Genomic DNA, 19,595 nt, shown 5'->3' with positions numbered 1-19,595 from the left:
AAAAATTTCAAATTTTTGAAATTAATTTAACTTACGCTGTACTTCTCTCAATTTACACTAGATGTCACAATAAAAATATGAAATTGACATACATTAGTACTTCTATCAATTGTATGATCAACGTTAAAGGGTGTCAAGTGTTTAATTGTACAACCTGGCAATTTAATTACAAGTATTTAAAATGAGTACTGTAGACTGGGATGAAGTTAAAAGACTAGCAGCTGATTTTCAGAAAGCTCAACTAAGTTCTACGCTACAAAAGTATGATTTATTTTTATGAAACATGGATATCTATTTTTTCACTACACATACATTATTAGCAATATTTACTACAGAGTAATTTTAAACAGCTGTAGGATGCAATTGAATTGAATTTCTGATATAACTCAGAAATATAGTAAACTTTCATACATCTAATTCTATTTAATCTATTTCAAGAAATTGATTAGAACTAATATATTTATTTTATTGTATTTTTTATTTTGTATATATCTCTCTATAATACTTTTAATATTCTACATAGATTATCAGAACGTAATTGTGTGGAAATTGTAACGAAGCTAATAGAGAGTAAATTATTAGAAGTAATATTCACCAATGATGGTAAAGAATATGTTACACCTCAACATCTTGGCAAAGAAATTAAAGATGAATTGTACGTTCATGGTGGAAGAATCAACATGGTTGATTTATCACAAATCCTCAATGTTAATTTGTCTCATGTATCCAAAGTAGCAAATGATTTAGAAAAACATAACAAAGGATTAAAGATAATACTTGGGCAGCTTATTGATAAAACTTATATAAAGAAGATTGCAGAAGAAATCAATGACAGATTAATCCAACATGGGATTATCAATGTGTCAGAATTGACAATAGATTATGACTTACCAGCTGATTTCTTACAATCAGTAATTGAAAAAGAATTAGGAAGAAACATATATGGTAAGCAAGACCCCCAAGATTCTAAAGTCTTTTATACGGAAAGTTTTATAGCTAGAAATAAAGCAAAAATAAGAGGAGCCTTATGTGCAATCACAAAGCCTACACCGCTATCAGGAATCTTAGGACAGTGTTCTGTTTCAGAAAGAATATTTTTTTGTGAGTACATGTAATATAAGTATATATACCTGAAATATACTAATGTATGATATAATTTAATATCTCTATATTTCTAATTTATAGCAATCCTAGATAACTTACAGGAAATGAAACAAATTCCTGGTGTAGTAGCAGGAAAACAAGGAACAAATAGTGTATATATACCAACTATATATTCTAAAAGTCAAAATGAATGGTTAAATAATTTTTATAAACAAAATGGTTATTTAGGTTTGTATTATATTTTGTTATGAAATAATGTTGATAAAATAATAGCGAGTATAAAATATAATGTTTTATACAAATATGATTTTTCAGAATATGATGCACTTACTCGTTTTGGGATATCAGATCCACCAAATTTTGTAAAGCGTCATTTTCCAAATGAAGATTTAGTCTTCTTAGATTCTGTTGCGGTAGGTGCAAATATTAGAGATCAAATAGATGCAAATATTGAAGAAGCTATTGCAACTGGATCTTTTGTTGATATAAGTCCTCTTTTACCATCTGTATTTTCTGATAAAGATATGGAAATGCTTCTTAAAATCGCGAAGAATAAAATAAATATGTATAATACGTACGTATTTGCAAAAACTGTAGTAATGTCTGATGCATTCTTACAATCTTTAAGTAAGTCTCTTGAGCCAATGGCAGATGCAAAGGCTAGAGAAGCATTAGTTAGTGGACAATGGTTCCAAACGATAGCAGAGAATAGGATTAAATCTAAATCAGTGGACTTAATATTTGAAAATAAAGGAAATAAAAAAGAAGAACGTCGAAAGAAAGCTACAACCGGCAAAGCGGGTGGTGGTATGCAAGGTCGAGAAACAAAAACAAAATCTACTAAAAAGAAGTATCTACAAGGAAAAAATCGCGATCCTGAATCCGACGATGAAAATATAGAAGTCCCATCGACTAAAACTGGACTTAAAATAGTATCTTTGGAAGATATTAAAAATGAAATTGCAAAAGATGATAATTTAGCAATAATTGATGACCTGGTAGATGAATTAGCATCATGCTTAGAACAAAAAGTAAACAATTATGCTATATCTATTGCAGAACAGTTAGCACAAAACAATAAAACTACAAATTTAAGTGAAATTGAAGAACGTTTAAATGTTCTAGTAACAAACATTAAAATATTTGACAAAGGTATTAAGCATATAGATAAAGCGGATCAAGCTGCTTTAACAAAGTACTTACTAAAATCTCTTGGTACTGATTTTGTCAATGAGATATTTAAATTAGCTGCGCAGCAAAGTATGCTCCGATTCCCTGACAATATTACCACTGAAACAAGGCAAAAACTGCTACTTGATTTGCCAGAGGATGTGAATGAACCCTTAACTAATATACACAAATCTATTGCTGGAAATTCCATAGATGATTTTTTGAATTTTATAGATGCAGCAATGGCGATTTGTTGTTTAGTGCTAAAAAAATATGATAAAAGGAAGGAAAGACCATTTATCTTGGGCCACAAAGAAGCCTTATTAGAAAAGCTTAATGCAACACAAGATCCTGCATTAGCACTACATTTAGTCACAAGTATATTATTTATTGCAGCAACACAAAGTGTATTACATATGTCTGGAAGACATGTATCAACAGTTCTTTCATTTCTTCAAAAACAATTGCAACTTTCAACGATGGAAATATTATTTAAATACCATGGTATGAAATATTTAATGACTTTTATCAATTTATCTTTAACATTTACACCATTAATGTATATTTATTTGTGCAATACTTATATTTATATTACAGATATGGTGCTGAAAAATTTAACTTCTTTAGATGAAGAAGTAAAACTTAATACTCAGAAGGAATTAGAAGCTGGGTTGGTAGAAATTAAAAATATTGCAAATAATTATAAACAACATTTAAAAAGTGATAAACTACAAGAATAGAGAATAAATACACATAATTGTATGTAAATATGAATATTATTAATTTGTATAAAAATGTATTCAAGAGTTTTATACTATGTTTTGCACTGAATTGCAACAAATTGTAAAAAAAATATAAAATAATTGGAATTTTATTAAAACGATTGTTCATTTTTATATAAGTAATAAATAATATTCTTTAATATTTTACTTTGAAAATCTTATAATTATTTTAAACCTAGTTTTTAATACATCTGTACAATATTATACAATTATATATGTACAAATTTTATTACTCTATTATCTATTGCTAATACTATATAATTACTATTACTAATACTAATAGAATACTATTCATTTGTTTTCAAATCTTAAAACTCCTTATTATATGTTATATCCAACATTCCTGAATAACAATGTCTTGTGCACCATTCATTTACAAATTTTGATTCACATTATAAAGTTGCTAATATTCTCGTGAATCCAACACATCCTGCTACAACAGTCTGACCAATACCCCAAAATAATGCATATAACGGTGGCAGTGGATATCGAGATGCTCTGTATACAAAAGCAACGGCAGCAGAACTAAGAACTCCTGATGTTAATGGCAATAATATACCCATTATTATAATCAGCAATGGGAAGAATCTTTAAATGAAAATTTACTAAGTTATTTTATATTCTAAATGCATTATACATATAAAAAAAATTTAACATTTTTTTATAATTGGCACTTAGTATCTGATTTGTTAACTAATATGGTTTCTGATATAAATATCAGTAATATATGTTATCCATTACATTATAAATTTCTTATTACTCGAACATAATTAATAAATGTATACCTACTTTCCATATTTATGTTGTCTTAATGTAGCAAAACAAATAGCACCAGCTATAGTGTGAACAAAAACGGAAGAAAATAGAGCCCATAAGAATATTTGATACCACATTTCTGCAAAAGTTATAAAGACCAAAAACGATATTTGAATTTAGAAGAAATTTAAAATATTTAGAAAAACTAAATATTTTTATGAATATTTACATACCAGCAAATGAAGTTAGAGGTGTATAAAAAACATTGCCAGTGTTAATATTTCTTAAATTAACTGGTGGTCGCAAAACAGAACTATCTGTTTGTGCTTCCATTGTAACTGTTTTAGAAATATTTTAAGATATACTTTTTATATCAGCATTAAGAAAAGTTATAACTTCAGTAATATGCATTTGTAACTATAATTGAACACATTTTTATGAAAGAACATTTTATACATAATGACAATCAAATCAACATCTAAGAAAAATATTCTTAAACTCCGCAATGGTGTAAAATACTCTGTATGATGTAAGTAAATTTTTTAAATTTTATTTTATACTTTTAAATACATTAAAATTCAAGATTCCTTCTTAAAAAATTGTATAATTTACTATGAAATAGAAACAAAATATCGAGAAATCTATTTTAACTTACATCTTCATCATAAATTGTTTTTGTGCATTATACGTCACATCAATACATACATTTCCATGTTGTTAAGTTACTTTTGCATTTAATAGCAAATGTTATACGCGTTTAATGTCATTTCTCGCGTAATCTATTTTAACATTTTTTTAATAATTGTCAGCATAATAACAGTTTGAACTTATTATATCTTACAAAGAAAGGCAAACACAAAGTATATAGAACTATCAGCGCACTCTTTTGAATTTATGTGAAACCAATATCATAAAATCAATATTATAGATCAACAAAAATTAAGTAAGAAATTCTAGAGATGGAACTACTTTTTATATAATATGCAAATTATGACGATTTTAAATATAACAATTAATTCGTTTCCTTGTAGAATCCTCCTCACCATTGAATTTAAAATGTTTATGATGCATCTACACGATACATTAAACTACTATGGACATGGGAACATTCCTATTCTTATTGTCATTCCTATTCCACGTTCCTATGTCCATGCAAACTACAAATGACAAATACTCCTCAGTAGGATCGCTAGGGAATTTAAAATTAATATATGTAAACAAAATTTGACAGCGTTAGTTAAGTTAAAAATAACAAAAGTAACAAAAGTTTCAAGTAATAATAGGATAATAAACTGAACATGACCAGTAGATCAGTATCTTCAGCATCTTTTTATGAACCTCCCTTTCAATATAAAGAAGAAGACGTTACGTTACTTTATCAAAACATAAGAATGGTTAGAGGTTATATTTATGAATAAAAATAAAATTTTGTATATAGAAATTGTTTTATCGTATTTCTTATCATACCTTTCGTAGAATAAGATAAATGTTTATTATTTAGTTTCATAGAAAATATAACTAGGAATATTTTTCTTTAAACAAACTGCAATGTGTTACAATATGGTATATAGTAATTCTTTCTTTTTAATTTGCAGGTTTTGCAAGATGTATTGAAAGGAATAAATGAAGTTGATACAAATTTGAAAAATATAGAAGAAGATATCGTTAGTACGGCTAAATTACTAAACGCAATTGAAATAGAATCAACGTCAAATGAAAAGTAATTTGTTATTCCAATGTTAAATAATGTAAAAATAAATAAATCAACATAATTACAATTTCTATGCATCTATAACACATATATGAAATATCCAAACCTATTTTTTTCTCCTAAAAATTTAATTGCAATAATTTTTTTATGAATATTTAAATATCTTATATATATGACTAATTAAAATTATTTCTCTTAAAATAGCACAACGCAATAGTTCGATGATACTATCATTTCTTTTTGGTCATCCTTGACGACAAAATATCCATTGATTGTAATTCGCGATTTCAGATTATCGCAGTAGGTAATCAAATTGATCAAACGTGAACTAATGAAAATAATAGCCGGAAATCGAAATATATATGATCAATTGAGAAAGATATGATACATATTATAAAATAAATCTTTTCCAATACAAATTATAATCTTATTTTATTTTTTAATTTTCTGCGATTAAATTAATTATACTTTCTTCAGTAAAAGAAATTATATTTTTTTACCGTTCCTTATCTTCTATTCTTCTAATTATTTTAAGTTAAAGTAGTGCTATGCGTTTCTTTTCATATTATAAGAGGATAATATTTTCATACACAATATTTTTACTTAAGTTTAAATTAATACATAATTTTGTAGGATGTATAGAATATAAGAAGTATAAATATAAATACAAATAAATAAATATATATATATATATAACATTTATGATAATTTTTTATTTTTCAGCTTCAAGTAATTTATTCTATATGTTTATGTATATTTACATTTTTCCTGCAATATATAATAGATAGATATAACATATTAAGAAGCAAACGAAATTCTACTAAATGTACACTTATGTAAACAAAGATTGTATACATATTTCTATACATATTTGTGTACATATTTAAATTTTTCGTAATAGCTTAGTCCCAAAAATTTTCAATTCCAATCTTCTTTTAAATTGTTTAAATTACGTACTAAATTACATGTGTATATAAACATGATATAACACCACGCCATAAGAAATGTTTTAACTAACCCCCCTCCTATTCATCAGATGCCGACATGCTATCTGTTCGAAGAATTCGGTTTACGAAGAACCGAAGGATACAAAGTGATACATTTTTACCATTAGGTTTCATATAGGTAAATATATATAACACATAAAAATAAAATCACTGGTTACATACTGAAATCATATAATCTTGTAAAATTAAAAATAAATTTATAAACTTATAAATGGGAAAATAAATGAGAAAATAAAGATTTTCGAAGCTAATTATTAGCAAAAACAAACACATTAAATAAAAATTAACTTATTCTTTTATGTAAATAAGTAAATCTATTAGTAAAAGTTCAGAAGTCGCTTAACGACTTGGAAAAGAAGCAGATTATTTAGAGCTTACAATCCATCGCTAATAAGTCATTGGCGTGGACAATTCAATAAGATCAATTCGTTTTACGATATTCTATCAATTAATCAGAGACCCATACAATTATCCGTCATAGCTCATTCACAGTAGTTCACGTGTTTTAACATTAACTCTACATCCCGACAAATTGAAGGGTACCCGTACAAAAGTTTCGATAGTCTTTCGTACCGTTTGGATCCGACCGAGAAGAAGCTGGTTGGGGGTAATTATGAACGCCTCGTTCTTGGTACGATCAGTTTCAATAAAAGTAATTATCGCAGTGGCTGTTTCGAAGTAAAAATCGATGATGAGCATAGATGAGGGTGGAAGTAAATTGTACGACTATTACCTACGCGTGCACAAACGAGACGCGCGGGTAATGAATTCAATTGTTTGACATGTTGGTACCCTCCCTACTCTTCGCTGTCTCGTCCAATCAGGTATAAGCGAGGGCGTCCATTGCCATATTCGAAATATATAAATGTGTCAATATCTGTTCGACTACGCTCAGTCAGTATTTTTATTCGTCGCTGCCAAACTGTCGATTAAATAGTAAACCTTGAATCGTTTTCGAACTTCAAGAGAAAGTTAACGAAATAATGGTAAGTTTAAATTTTCTAACGTGGATCCTCGATTGGTTAGTTTTATAGCCACCTTTTTACCCTCTTTTACGCTGTTTCGCGCCGTTACACGAGTGATAGACTACTATAAAAGTAGAAATTATCGACTAGTTTCTTGGACTGTCAGTGAACCATAGTTAATGTTAACACTTTTTGTCAGATTATAATAATTGATCTTCACCAGATCCTTTGTACGTTGCTTATTCTTTTGAAAAGGAAAGAGAAATTCTTTGGTGAAATCTGATAATCATTTAGGCTTATTCTTTCATTTCTTTCGATTTTTCGTTTAAGAACATGACTTGAATGAACACAATATACCTTGAAGAGAGGACAAAAGAATGCAACAGAGTGAAAGGGAATTCTCTTTGCCTTCTGTTTCTTCTTTTTTTACTTTTTGGACAAGAATATAATATATTTTTACAAACATATAGAAAAAGAAAAAAGAAAAACGAAATAAACTAGAAGAAAAGAATTTCTTTCTTTTTCATTTGATTTTATTTTATTTTCTTTTTTTCTAAGTATGTAACATACTCTTATGCATATAATTAAAAAAAAAGAAAAAAAGAAACAGACAGGAACAAAATAGGAGAAAAGGATGAAAGTTTTTATTCATTTCGTGATTGGTGTTTCACACTGCATATTTCCTTATCGCAGTTTACGGGCTAGCTAATATCATATCTAGATTACGATACGTTAAAGGGCTCCGCGGAAAGAGGGCGCGAGATAGGGAAGATGCGAAGATTGTATAAGAAGTTGCATCATTCGGTTCGAAACCTCCTCCCGTGATGTGCGCTCCTAGAAAGCATCTCCGGCGCGAGTATCTTTATAAAAAGTTCTATCTCATAGCAGTACCAGATTCGATATTCCTACGGACTTTATCTACCTGTGACAATTATCCGTCGTGATTCATAAGTTCCAAGGTAAGAAAAAGGAAAGAAATTTTTTAAACAGAATACACATATATATATATATATATATCGATTTGAAAATTTCCGAGTTTAAACCACGTGTAAATAGATTCTATGTAAAAAAGTGAGAAGTACGAGATACATGTAGATAAACTTTATATAAATAGGACAGATAACTGTAAGGCAAATTCTTATAGAAAGGAAGATTTCTGATTAAAATATAGATTTTACAGTTTATATTTCTTAGTCCCTTGAAAGTAGATAACACATGGAGAACTGAATTCTATTTTTAGTTACATATATCTTAATAAGCAAATTTTCAAACAATTTTCCCAATTTTTAATAGAACAGTCTATTTTATCCTTTTTCCCGCATCAAATTATTTGACACTTTTCGATTAATTTCATCATGACGTTCTCGAGGAAATTTAAAGACGTCTAAATACTGGCTGATGATAACATCATCTACCTGTGGTCATATCAGTTTTTGATTACACTTCAACAACGTTACCTATATATATATATATCGTAATTTTCGACCGCAGAATTACACTAACGCAAAGTACCTAATTGCTTTCATCATACAATCGAGTCTGAACTAAATATAAATTCAACTTACAATTTTTGATTATTATCAACTTTTTTCACAATTTCAAATTACTTTAACATACATTTAACATGTTTCAAAAACATAAAACATTGAAATGTTCAATTATTCGTATTTTAAGATATATTCTTTTCTTTGCTTCAACATAATCACGTTTAATTAACGCGTATTCATTAAATATTTCGATATTATTTATGTTTATATAATATTCGTAACATTTTCTGCCTAAGTAACTAATTATTGTCTAGATAAGTTAAATAGTCCTTCTCATAACCGGTTAAATATAATGTATATGGATCTGGTGCCCATTGAAACATCGAAGAAATTAAGTACCGATCCTCATTACGAAACTATAAAACCGTCGTAAACCTCGGAAGTTTTAGCCACTTTTAACTGTTCTCGGGACACGCTGCATGCAAGTGTTTCCAGTAAAAGAAGAAGGAGAAAAAATAAAATAAAAAAGAGAGACACACACGCTCACGCACACACCACGTCGCACCGTATCGTCTCCAGATTCTCCCTTATTTTTTTGCACCGCATGTGTGTTCATTAACGCTCGCGCGAATTCATTTCCAAACATCTTGTCTTGTTAACAGCCGAGTTACTTAATCTTCTTTAAACGGTACGCGTGACCTTCCTTCTTCCTCTCACAAAGACTCTCTGACTGAGTGACTGAGAGGAAGAAAAAGGGGAGAAACGCGGGACGAGAACACCAAAGATAAAATGATGCGGTAGCATCTAAATTTTGTTCGTGAACTTCGTGAGAACAACGTTCCGCCGAGGGAACGCCTGAAAGTCACGGTAAACGACGCGGCCAGCACGTACACGCCTCTAAAATCCTAACCGAACGTGTCGAAGTGGAGGAACCGTGAGAGATACAGATTTAAGTCGAAGCGAGAGATGTCATTCGGAAACCGTGCATTCCTCGTGCGACACGTTGTCAGTCTACCGTCAGAAGGATACGCGGCCAAGGTATCGAGCGTCTTGTCTTGTCTATATCACGATAATAAAATACGGTAGATAAGGAAATCTCTTTAATTTGGTGATTTCGATGCTCACATTAACAAGCAGGCCATGCGACTGATCCGAGCGAACGGTTCCTCCGGCTGTATCATAAATTTTATGTTAGTTTCAACACGAGATTGTTTCAAAATTGTCGCCACGTGATCCATCATTATCTGTATATCGTAATTTCGTCCACTATTAGAGATATCTATTCGTACGATTACAATAGCAAGGACATCGAATGAGTTGAGAAAGAACGTTATGGAAGAGAAAGTGTGTTAAAACGATGAAGGATTAATCATAATATCATTAACTCGTTTTCAGCGAAATTATTAAACGAAACTAGCTAGTATTAATACGGTGCTATAAAGAGGAAAGCAGGAAAAAAGAAAGAATGGAATGTGTATTCTGGTTGTTATCGGAGATATTTAATTATCGTCGCGTCCTCAAGAGTTTAATTTCATTGTTGCCAATTGTGTTTATTCGTATCCTCGAAGGAAGGTCGAATGAATCGATATTATAAATCGCGCACCTAACCCGGCAATTAAATCCGCATTGTTATATTCAATCGGTCCAATTTCTGCGAAAGGAGCATGACGTTAGTGTTCATTCTGATTCAATCATTGCACAATGTCCTTTCACATTCATCAAATTAGTTTCTTTCATGTAACATCGTTAGCCGGTAACATTGCCGATCGTAATTGCCAATGATATATCGACTTTGCCTTTCACGGCCTCATTTTATGCTTTCAGATGCGATCTTGTTCAATACTGATTAATCTCGTTTGCGTTATCACCGTATCGTATACGGTTTCGGGACACCCTTTTTCATTCCTGCCGCGGCATGCCGTTGAACGAGCTGCCGAACGTAGAAGCATAAACAGGCAAATGATAGAGCACAATTCCAATTTCCTAACACCATTGTCGGAATATGGGACACGAACTGAATCGAAGGTAAGGTAAACATAATTCATTAATTAAATAAACTTTCACGAATTTAGGAAATGGGCCAAACCTAGGCAAAAAAAAATTTGCAATAAGTATGATCACTGGACGCTGAATGTAACGAATATAAGATGGCATTTAAATCGTTGTTCTATAAAAATTTAACTTTTTTGAAAATATATTTGCGAAAAATGGGACTTTTTGTCCTAGGGATTAGGAAAATCTCAGTACAAATAAATTCCAAAAGATAACATTCAACGTTTCGATTTTCAGCCTGTAGAGCCATGGACTAAAATCACACAGAATCCAGTAAACGGCATCGAAACCATTGTGGGGTAAATATCACACATCGAAGAGAATAGATGCGTAAACCGATAATACTGTATTTCTTCTGTTATTACAGAAGCAAAGTGGAATTGGAATGCAAAGCTAGCGGCAGTCCTCCACCAGAAATTCTCTGGTTTACAGGAAGCGGTAGTAACGAACAAGTAAGTAGTTCGATCAAACACGATTCTTATATCATACGATCAAGAGGAAAGAAGAGAATATTAATTTCCGGTATTGTCCTTTGTGATAGCTGATCGAATATGTGAAAACCAGTACGCATTCTTTGTACGATCCATCCGAAGAGTGGAAAGGAGTGGCCAGAATTAATTCGAAACTCGTGATAGAATGCGTTACTCCGGATGATGCTGGATTGATCTACTGTGCGTCGGTTTCTGCGAGAGAGGTGAAGATCTCCACTCCTACGGTGCTGCTGGTTAACAGTAAGTGGAATACAATTAACAATTAACTGTCAATCATCTGGAACTACATTAACATGAAGCTTTGACCAACTGTCACGCAAGCCTCTTATCTTTCATAATACATTCGTATATTTCACTAATGAGTGATTCATGAAACTCTTCGCTCTTTCTCTTCACTCTTTCCCATGCATTATTTCGCCAATTGAATTCGACATCAGATAGTTTATCATTTTTTATATGATTATAATAATAAAACTATTTGATTTTCGTCAAGTGCCAACATCGATTTACTCGCATCAACTAATTTTCCAGATTTCTAATTATAAATTGTGATTCTTTCATAAGAAGACTCAGCTGTAACATTCTAACACTGACGAAATCTCGAACAGTTCGAAACATAAAAATTTCTCATTCAACGATTTCTTTACAGACGAAGGTGGTGCCAGTAACTGCAGTTCTGAAAGCGACCCAGTAATTACTCTTTACTCGCCTACTCTGGTAGCCACTATTGGAGCAACAGTTGTGTTGCCTTGCAGAGCAAGTGGAAAACCAACACCACAAATCACTTGGGTGGATAACTACAACATACCTCTAACTCTGTCAACTAACTTGCGACACAGAGTATTGGACAACGGTGACCTAATAATAGAAGAACTTTTATGGGAAGACATGGGTGGCTACACTTGCCAAGCCAAGTCTAAAAATCGTCAACAAGTCATCAGCACGTTCCTCTATCCTTTGCGTGTAAGTTTCTATAATTTTACCTAAATTTGATGATTTAGTATTTGGTTCGATTGATCACATAGAAAAAATACTCTAAATTTATTTAAAGTAATTTAAATATATTTCGATTTTATTTTTCAGCCCGAAAAGGAAGTGGCTCGAACAATCAACTAAACAATTATTGAAAAACGAACCCAATTAATCCGATCTCCGGCTATCATTGTATTGTATGACATGCCACAGTCTTCTCGCGCTAAATTTCGGTGTTCGTTAGCGTTCAAATGGTATTGTTTTTTCAGTATAAGCACTATATATAAGATTATACATATTACGGTACTGAAGACATGACAATGCGTTTAAGAATCAACAACGCTACATTTAGTTAATATTAATTAAAATGCAGTCACTATTTTACTTAAAGTTTTATAATAGATTTTAAGGTGCCAAAGAGTTTTTGTATTTGATTATGATAATGACGTTAGCAATTTTAAAGTAGCGATCTTTTTTAAGCTATTGCAATATTTAATTATTGTTTATACTGCGACGACGTTTCGTATTTAAACGAATTATTTATTTATTATATATGTACATTGGAAGTCGAGTCAATAGGCAAGCATAACGAAAGATACTTTGGTTAAAGCGAAGATTAATTGCTAAATTCTAGAAAACTCGATGGAAAGGAAACGATGGCCGATCATTTGACATCGATTCTTATTTCGCTTACTGCATACTTATTAGTATTAATTAGTAATTTTTACTTGTTTTTATTATTTTAGTCACTTATTCGTATGAAATTATCATAATCTATTGTCTATTGTGAACTGCTATATTTTTATGTATAAATAAGTGTATTTCATTTCGTACAATGTTTATAAACATTGTGTTATATTTATTTTTTCCCTACCTGACTTTCCTCGATTGAGTTAGATTTTTAAATGTATGTATAATTCGTTACATTTCTTAACTAATACAACGAATCTGAGAAGAAAAAAATGACCTTGTATGAAAGATCATTAGTCCAGTTGATAATGCTATATTGTTATAACTGAAGACACGTGTCACTTGTTCGTAGCAATCTAATTAAAAAATGGCAAAAAAATTGACTGCGAAAATTGGACCTTCGATTCTAAACGCTGATTTGTCACAACTTTCAGAAGAATCACAAAAATTAATTAATAGTGGTGCTGATTATTTACATTTAGATGTTATGGATGGACACTTTGTACCTAACCTTAGTTTTGGTCACCCATTAGTAAAGTGTCTTCGAAATAAAGTAACAGATGCCTTTTTTGAAACGCATATGATGGTTTCTAATCCCAATCTGGTATATTTTACCTTGCTTTTTCTTTAATTTAAATTTTCAGTTGTATATCATTTCTATTTACATTTTATTTGAAGAAATGTTATCTATAAATTGAACACTTTTCCTTTACCTTAGTGGATAGAGCCAATGGCTGATGCTGGTGTCAACCAATATACGTTTCATGTTGAAGCAGTAAACGATGTTCCACTAGTTTGCAGAAAAGTAAGAGAAACAGGAATGAAAGTATGTACCTCATATTTTCAATGAAATTAAACCTGCTTGGTTAAAGATTATACTAAATACGTTATTTCTTTAAATGAAAGGTTGGGGTAGCACTTAAACCACAGACTCCAGTAAATGTAGTCGAGGATTATGTTGAATTAGCAGATATGGTATTAATTATGACTGTAGAACCAGGTTTTGGTGGTCAAAAGTTTATGGAACCAATGATGAAAAAGGTATCATGGCTTAGGAAAAATTATCCTACATTGGATATAGAAGTTGATGGAGGTGTTGGACCAGAAACTATTGGTGCATGTGCAAAGGTATGTATTTAAATTTAGTAGATATATATTTTAACATATATTATAACAAAAAGAACATTATATATATTCTTTTTTAGGCTGGTGCAAACATGATCGTTTCTGGAACAGCTGTCATAGGTTCTTCTGATCAAGCCAAAGTTATCAAAACTCTAAGAGACACAGTAAATTGTGCATTGCAAAATAATTGTAAATAAGAAGGAAAGGAAAGTATCTTTTCTACATATAAGATTGATATGTTATACTTATATGTTACAAATTTTGCAAATATAAAATTCTGTTTAGAATTTTTTACCAAAATAAGAAGGCAAATTATTATTTTCTATTTTGGTGTCATTACAGTCACTTATATTCACTGATAGTTATATATTTGTAAAATTGTCAAACTGGGGATTTGGCAACAAAGAGACTTTAGGAAATATTTTTGTTCTTAATTCTGCTAAAGTGATTAGAATAGCTTCTTCTGTCCTAATAGTTCTTGATCCTTGTTGAGGACAAGTATTTAAATATTGATCAAACACCAAAGAAGCATCATCCACATTCAAATTAGGGTCATTGTCTACTGCTGCTTCCAATCCACACAATCCTCCAAATATTATTAAAGCATGATGGTATTTAATATTTTTTGATTCCACATCATCAATAGAATTTCCTTTATCTGAAGTACCAATGGTCAAATCATATCCATTCTTATAAGGACATTGAGTTAACACCTCTGTAAGATTATTAGCTAATCTCACAGTATATCCCCAATATATTCCAGTATCTGATCTGGGAACATCAGGTGGAACAATGAAGCCTTTTATTTTTTTCGGATTTGGTTGGTCTTTGGGTATCTTCACTGTAACCCTTAATCCATCCGTTAATACTTTATCCACAGAAACATCATTTAATAATCCCACATTCACATGAGAACCTTTGCCAGGTTTAACTGGCTTATTTGTAACTACTCCTTCTCTATACAAAGATATATCTTGCTGACGTAAGTGGTGTGGAGCATCCAAAGGATTTAATACTCCAGCATACTGCAAATCTTTATGAATCGGAAAGAAATACTTCCTTAAATATTGTGGACATTCAAGATACTGCAATATTCTAGCTAATTGCAAACATCCAACTCGTCTTTCACCTAAGAATTCGTCATTTCTTATTTTCTTCTTTTCACTTTCAGTTATCTCTCCTTTATCGTCAAAAACGACGATTTCGTTTATTTTATAAATACATGCGGCACGTGCTATTTGTCCTGCCAAATATGTTCGTAATTCTGGTGACTGAGCATTATCTAAAATTGAACCAGGAACTGCGATACTCAAAGTCGAAATGTCTTTTTTTTCGAAATGACTTTCAACAAGTTTAGCTACTTCGTTCTGTAATTCTTTTTTAGCTTCTCCTTTCTTAAGCTTTTTTGCTAACCTCTCTTCCTTCCATTTCTTTCGCTGTTCTTTGTATAAACGATTGGTTTCTTTCCAAGTTTTCGGTGTAGGAATTACAGGTGGCATAATTTTTTAATTTTTTCAAACACTTCCTTTAAACTTTAAGATATTTATCATTTACCACAATTATCTTGCAGAAAATTTCACAGATTAATAAAACCATTGAACATTTGGTGTGAACGTGACAGGCAGTGTTTTTGTTTGTACATATCTTTTCATTGAGTAAGAGAATTCTCGAATTTTTGTTAAATTCGTACGATTACATCAAATTATGGCCACGGAAGAAGGTTTCGAACAGGTTCTTATGAAATTTGTTTTTATAAAATTTTATATTATGATAGTTAATTTAATAAAGCGAGATATTTAATATTACTTCTAAGGCAAAATGTCTAACCTTAATTATGTTTATTTCAAACATGTTTAAAATTAGTTTAATAAGTATGTGTCTTTGAAATTAATAAACAAGATTATTCATGAAAATTATATAAAAAAAATTGTGTTTTCACAGTTCGAAGATGAAGAGGCAGAAATTCCGATTGGCGGGACTTTACCCGGTGGTAGAAAACGATTATTTTCGAAAGAATTACGGTGTATGATGTATGGTTTTGGTGATGATCAAAATCCTTATACAGAAAGTGTAGATTTATTAGAAGATCTTGTTATTGAATTTATTACCGAAATGACACATAGAGCTATGGAAATTGGTCGTACCGGTCGTGTGCAAGTAGAGGATATCGTATTTTTAGGTAGTAATAAGATATGTATATTGATTTCTGCATAATGTCTTATAAATTATTATCTTTCCATAAATTTTAAATTGGCTTGTTAAATTGAAAATTTTCTTTTACAGTTAGGAAAGACCCAAGGAAATATGCAAGAGTTAAAGATCTCCTAACAATGAATGAAGAATTAAAGAAAGCTAGAAAAGCATTCGATGAAGTTAAATATGCAGGTACTGTTAGTCAGTAAATTTAATTTGTCAATATCAAAGCATATAACAAAATACTTTTGTTCTGCCTGAATTTATTATTTTATTAGAGAATCATATATATATATATTTATATTCATATATTTTTTTTTATAAAAAGTTTTTTTGTATAAACAGTTATTTTTATGATTTTGAGAAAGCTCAGATAGAGTTTGAACATAAATGATCTAAGTACTGCATTATAGTAGTTGCACAGTTTTTACAAGAACGGAATGCTACATGCTTGTGTGCTGCATTTTTATGATACTTCATGCTTGCTTATCTACATAATTGGAAGATTATAGTATACTTAAGATTGCTTAAATGTTTTTGTTACATAAAAAAAAATATGCATAAACATATATATTTGGGGGTTTATGTAAGTATTAGGTCGTCCAAAAAGTTTCTTTCGCTTTATAAGGAAATAATGGATGCACAACATTTTCCGTTTTGTATTATTGTATCGAATTACGTATGATCCATTTTGTTCTATCAAAATAAAGATCACAACATTTGACAGATTAGGTTTTATGTTTGTATAAAGATGCATCGTTGTAAAAGACATATCTGTAAAGGAAAGACACTTTTCGGACAACCTAATAGTAATACTTAGATCTATTATAAAATACGATAATTATCATATGAGTGCTATTTCTTTTTTTATGTAGTGTTAGTAGTATTGTATATGTAAAATAGAGTATAAAACAAAAATCTATATCTGTACTAAATGTTCTATATTTTATTTCATGCACAATATATATATATATTTTACACTTTTATAATAAAAAATATTTTATACCTATGTTTTATTTTAATAGCTATAAAATCTTTTCACAGCTCTAGTATAATAAAATGCTGGTTTGGAATAATTATTTTATGTCCTATTTACTTTTTATACTTTCATTCATTCTTTAATTTTTATATTATGATATCTCTCTTAATTTTTGTATTATTTCTATTTTATTGTGTAAATTGCTCTCTTTATTTTCATTAAGCAGCATGAACAATGCATGTTTTTAGTTCAAGTTAAATTACAGTTTATTTTTTAAAAAATTATTTTGGCTTAATTTCTTGCATGTATATATATTGTTTCATTCTTAAATCAAAGAAAATTGATTAATTAAATTTCACAAAGCTATATCATACACTGATTGATACTAGAAACAGCTTCTTTTGCTGACAGAATAACATGAGAGACTCCTACACCGTGATATGAAGAGCCACACAATGCTAAAGGTATTTTATGCGTGGAGATGTAATCATGGATGCGAGTTAAGCGTTGTGCGTGACCTATTATATATTGTGGAATACAATCTTTCAGAATGGAAACATTACATGCCTTGGGATCTTCATTAATGCATAAAAGTTTGTTTGCATATTTAACTGCTACCGTTTTTAAATGTTCTTCAGATGAGCATCTACCAAAGTATTTTTCAAACCATGCCCCACCCATCATTACTGTCAGTACCTGGATTTGAAAACAAAAATTGTATATATTGAATAAGAAATGTTTCTAGTCCACTATATATTTGTGAAAGATTATTTAAAAGTCAAAAATCATTTTATGTCACCGCAAAGTTACTTTATAAAAATTTATTATAAAAAGCATTAAGCTGGTGTAATAAATATTTATATTTATACATACTGTCATTTTGGAATTTTGAGGAAGGGCACACGAATCAAATATTATACCCAAAATTGGAATTTCTTCTTTTGGTGGAATGAGAACCCCAAAGGCATTTATTGGTAAAACATTTTCAGAAAACTGGAGATTAACTACAGCTATCGTTACTGTAGGTATACTATATAATTCTTTAGATAGTTCTGGGTGTTGCTTTTGAATTAAATTAGCTAAACTTTTAGCAGGTAAACTTGATATGATATGAGAATATTTTTCAACTTTTCCATTTACAATTAATTCTACACAATCTTCGTTAAATATTATTTGTTCACAGTTATGTTTCATTTTTATATTCACTCCACGTTTAGTAATATTTTCAGCCAGTGTTTGAGGCAATTGTTCAAAACCTCCTTCTAGTCCCCATGTACTCCATAATTCTCTTTTAGCTTTCTGTACTAAAAGTGAAGATATGTTATTTGATTTTACTATTTTTTGAGTCTCATTTGTGTTTTCCAATGTAACTTCTTTTTTTTCTTTTTTATTTAATATATCTGAAAATTTTTTCTGTACAAGACCCATAAATACAGAACCATATTTTTGTTCTGTTTCAAATATATTTGTCATAAAAGATTTTGCACTTAATTGATGTATGTCACCACCACAAATTCCACATAATATTGGTGCAACCATCTTTTCAGATACATCTTTGCCAAATCTCCTTTCTACGAAATTATATATGCTTTCGTCATCTTTAAGAACTTTTGCTGCTTTAAAATCATTCCACAGAAGCCTAGCTAAAGAATGATTTAACAGCGTATTTTTTGTTATAATTCCTTTTAGGGAATTAGGTAAACAATGCAATACATTGTCTGCATAAATATATCGGTTTTTAGCAGCAGGATGTTCAGCTTTAATTGGAATAACTTTAGATGATAATTTCAATTCTTCTATTAATTTCAATAAATCATGTGAGTTAGCTCTAATAACTCGTGGACCTGTTTCAAAGATTGTTCCATCAGGTTGTTTTACAGAACGTATCCAACCACCTACACGATTTGAAACTTCTAATATAACTGGTGGAGCCAGTTTTGGATTTTCAAGAGCATAATATGCAGCTGATAAACCTGATATACCACCACCTAGTATAGCTGTCATGTTCAATTACATAAATATTCAAATGTTTAATAAATATTAAATCTATTTTGGATAAAATATGTACACAAATTAATATATTCGTATTATCCTGTTTAAAATAAATTAAA

General features: G+C 30.1%; 7 protein-coding genes across 11 annotated transcripts; 4 read left to right on the top strand and 3 right to left on the bottom strand.

Moving 5' to 3' along the window:
- The first annotated feature begins 53 nt into the window (after positions 1-53).
- On the top strand, positions 54-3,457 carry LOC100748254 (E3 UFM1-protein ligase 1 homolog). The gene is made up of 5 exons (XM_003489587.4): positions 54-261; positions 524-1,101; positions 1,186-1,332; positions 1,420-2,778; positions 2,872-3,457. The coding sequence occupies exons 1-5, from the start codon at positions 182-184 to the stop codon at positions 3,012-3,014; spliced, it is 2,307 nt and encodes a 768-aa protein (XP_003489635.1). The 5' UTR covers positions 54-181; the 3' UTR covers positions 3,015-3,457.
- LOC100749123 (transmembrane protein 170A) lies at positions 3,199-4,824 on the bottom strand. Of its 2 annotated transcripts, none has more exons than XM_003489596.4 (4): positions 4,468-4,824; positions 4,046-4,229; positions 3,846-3,951; positions 3,199-3,644 (listed from the first exon to the last, which is right to left on the bottom strand). In XM_003489596.4, exons 2-4 carry the CDS (start codon positions 4,143-4,145, stop codon positions 3,449-3,451), a joined length of 402 nt encoding a protein of 133 aa, XP_003489644.1. In that variant the 5' UTR covers positions 4,146-4,229; positions 4,468-4,824; the 3' UTR covers positions 3,199-3,448. The 2 variants fall into 2 exon arrangements, with proteins under 2 accessions (XP_003489644.1, XP_003489643.1); XM_003489595.4 differs by having other exon boundaries at positions 4,046-4,150; positions 4,468-4,815.
- Positions 4,825-7,393: 2,569 nt separating this feature from the next.
- On the top strand, positions 7,394-12,650 carry LOC100748766 (neural/ectodermal development factor IMP-L2). Of its 2 annotated transcripts, none has more exons than XM_003489592.4 (7): positions 7,394-7,516; positions 10,807-11,007; positions 11,272-11,333; positions 11,402-11,486; positions 11,576-11,765; positions 12,175-12,488; positions 12,609-12,650. In XM_003489592.4, exons 1-7 carry the CDS (start codon positions 7,514-7,516, stop codon positions 12,639-12,641), a joined length of 888 nt encoding a protein of 295 aa, XP_003489640.1. In that variant the 5' UTR covers positions 7,394-7,513; the 3' UTR covers positions 12,642-12,650. The 2 variants fall into 2 exon arrangements, with proteins under 2 accessions (XP_003489640.1, XP_012241183.1); XM_012385760.3 differs by lacking the exon at positions 7,394-7,516 and adding an exon at positions 8,305-8,454.
- A 770-nt stretch (positions 12,651-13,420) lies between these two features.
- Positions 13,421-14,613, top strand: LOC100749001 (ribulose-phosphate 3-epimerase). The gene is made up of 4 exons (XM_012385780.3): positions 13,421-13,791; positions 13,906-14,013; positions 14,094-14,315; positions 14,393-14,613. Exons 1-4 carry the CDS (start codon positions 13,555-13,557, stop codon positions 14,507-14,509), a joined length of 684 nt encoding a protein of 227 aa, XP_012241203.2. The 5' UTR covers positions 13,421-13,554; the 3' UTR covers positions 14,510-14,613.
- On the bottom strand, positions 14,352-15,929 carry LOC105680785 (putative methyltransferase C9orf114 homolog). The gene has a single exon (XM_012385778.3). It carries the CDS (start codon positions 15,809-15,811, stop codon positions 14,675-14,677), a length of 1,137 nt encoding a protein of 378 aa, XP_012241201.1. The 5' UTR covers positions 15,812-15,929; the 3' UTR covers positions 14,352-14,674.
- LOC105680787 (transcription initiation factor TFIID subunit 13) lies at positions 15,834-18,249 on the top strand. 3 transcript variants are annotated; one of them, XM_012385783.3, is made up of 5 exons: positions 15,834-16,043; positions 16,254-16,491; positions 16,596-16,697; positions 17,896-17,948; positions 18,034-18,249. In XM_012385783.3, exons 1-4 carry the CDS (start codon positions 16,017-16,019, stop codon positions 17,898-17,900), a joined length of 372 nt encoding a protein of 123 aa, XP_012241206.1. In that variant the 5' UTR covers positions 15,834-16,016; the 3' UTR covers positions 17,901-17,948; positions 18,034-18,249. The 3 variants fall into 3 exon arrangements, with proteins under 3 accessions (XP_012241206.1, XP_012241205.1, XP_012241204.1); XM_012385782.3 differs by having other exon boundaries at positions 17,896-18,249; XM_012385781.2 differs by lacking the exons at positions 17,896-17,948; positions 18,034-18,249 and having other exon boundaries at positions 16,596-17,090.
- Positions 16,985-19,591, bottom strand: LOC100748644 (protoporphyrinogen oxidase). Its single transcript, XM_003489591.4, has 2 exons — positions 18,358-19,591; positions 16,985-18,180 (listed from the first exon to the last, which is right to left on the bottom strand). The coding sequence occupies exons 1-2, from the start codon at positions 19,486-19,488 to the stop codon at positions 17,848-17,850; spliced, it is 1,464 nt and encodes a 487-aa protein (XP_003489639.1). The 5' UTR covers positions 19,489-19,591; the 3' UTR covers positions 16,985-17,847.
- Between the last annotated feature and the right edge of the window lie 4 nt (positions 19,592-19,595).

The sequence above is a fragment of the Bombus impatiens genome, unplaced genomic scaffold, assembly GCF_000188095.3.
Source record: "Bombus impatiens unplaced genomic scaffold, BIMP_2.2 scf_0349, whole genome shotgun sequence".
In the NCBI taxonomy this organism is placed as follows: Eukaryota; Metazoa; Arthropoda; class Insecta; order Hymenoptera; family Apidae; genus Bombus; species Bombus impatiens.
This window is presented reverse-complemented; position numbering and strand designations above follow the sequence as displayed.

Coding starts and splice junctions, on each gene's coding strand:
- LOC100749123 (XM_003489596.4), bottom strand. CDS start 4,145: ATGGAAGCACAAACAGATAGTTCTGTTTTGCGACCACCAGTTAATTTA. Junction 3,952..4,045: donor ACCTCTAACTTCATTTGCTG/GTATGTAAATAT, acceptor TAACTTTTGCAG/AAATGTGGTATCAAATATTC. Junction 3,645..3,845: donor AGACAACATAAATATGGAAA/GTAGGTATACAT, acceptor TTTCATTTAAAG/ATTCTTCCCATTGCTGATTA.
- LOC105680785 (XM_012385778.3), bottom strand. CDS start 15,811: ATGCCACCTGTAATTCCTACACCGAAAACTTGGAAAGAAACCAATCGT.
- LOC100748254 (XM_003489587.4), top strand. CDS start 182: ATGAGTACTGTAGACTGGGATGAAGTTAAAAGACTAGCAGCTGATTTT. Junction 1,102..1,185: donor TTCAGAAAGAATATTTTTTT/GTGAGTACATGT, acceptor TCTAATTTATAG/CAATCCTAGATAACTTACAG. Junction 1,333..1,419: donor TAAACAAAATGGTTATTTAG/GTTTGTATTATA, acceptor ATGATTTTTCAG/AATATGATGCACTTACTCGT.
- LOC105680787 (XM_012385781.2), top strand. CDS start 16,017: ATGGCCACGGAAGAAGGTTTCGAACAG. Junction 16,044..16,253: donor CGGAAGAAGGTTTCGAACAG/GTTCTTATGAAA, acceptor GTGTTTTCACAG/TTCGAAGATGAAGAGGCAGA. Junction 16,492..16,595: donor AGAGGATATCGTATTTTTAG/GTAGTAATAAGA, acceptor TTTCTTTTACAG/TTAGGAAAGACCCAAGGAAA.
- LOC100749001 (XM_012385780.3), top strand. CDS start 13,555: ATGGCAAAAAAATTGACTGCGAAAATTGGACCTTCGATTCTAAACGCT. Junction 13,792..13,905: donor TGGTTTCTAATCCCAATCTG/GTATATTTTACC, acceptor CCTTTACCTTAG/TGGATAGAGCCAATGGCTGA. Junction 14,316..14,392: donor CTATTGGTGCATGTGCAAAG/GTATGTATTTAA, acceptor ATTCTTTTTTAG/GCTGGTGCAAACATGATCGT.
- LOC100748766 (XM_003489592.4), top strand. Junction 11,334..11,401: donor GGCATCGAAACCATTGTGGG/GTAAATATCACA, acceptor CTGTTATTACAG/AAGCAAAGTGGAATTGGAAT. Junction 11,487..11,575: donor GAAGCGGTAGTAACGAACAA/GTAAGTAGTTCG, acceptor CCTTTGTGATAG/CTGATCGAATATGTGAAAAC.
- LOC100748644 (XM_003489591.4), bottom strand. CDS start 19,488: ATGACAGCTATACTAGGTGGTGGTATATCAGGTTTATCAGCTGCATAT. Junction 18,181..18,357: donor CTCAAAATTCCAAAATGACA/GTATGTATAAAT, acceptor TTTCAAATCCAG/GTACTGACAGTAATGATGGG.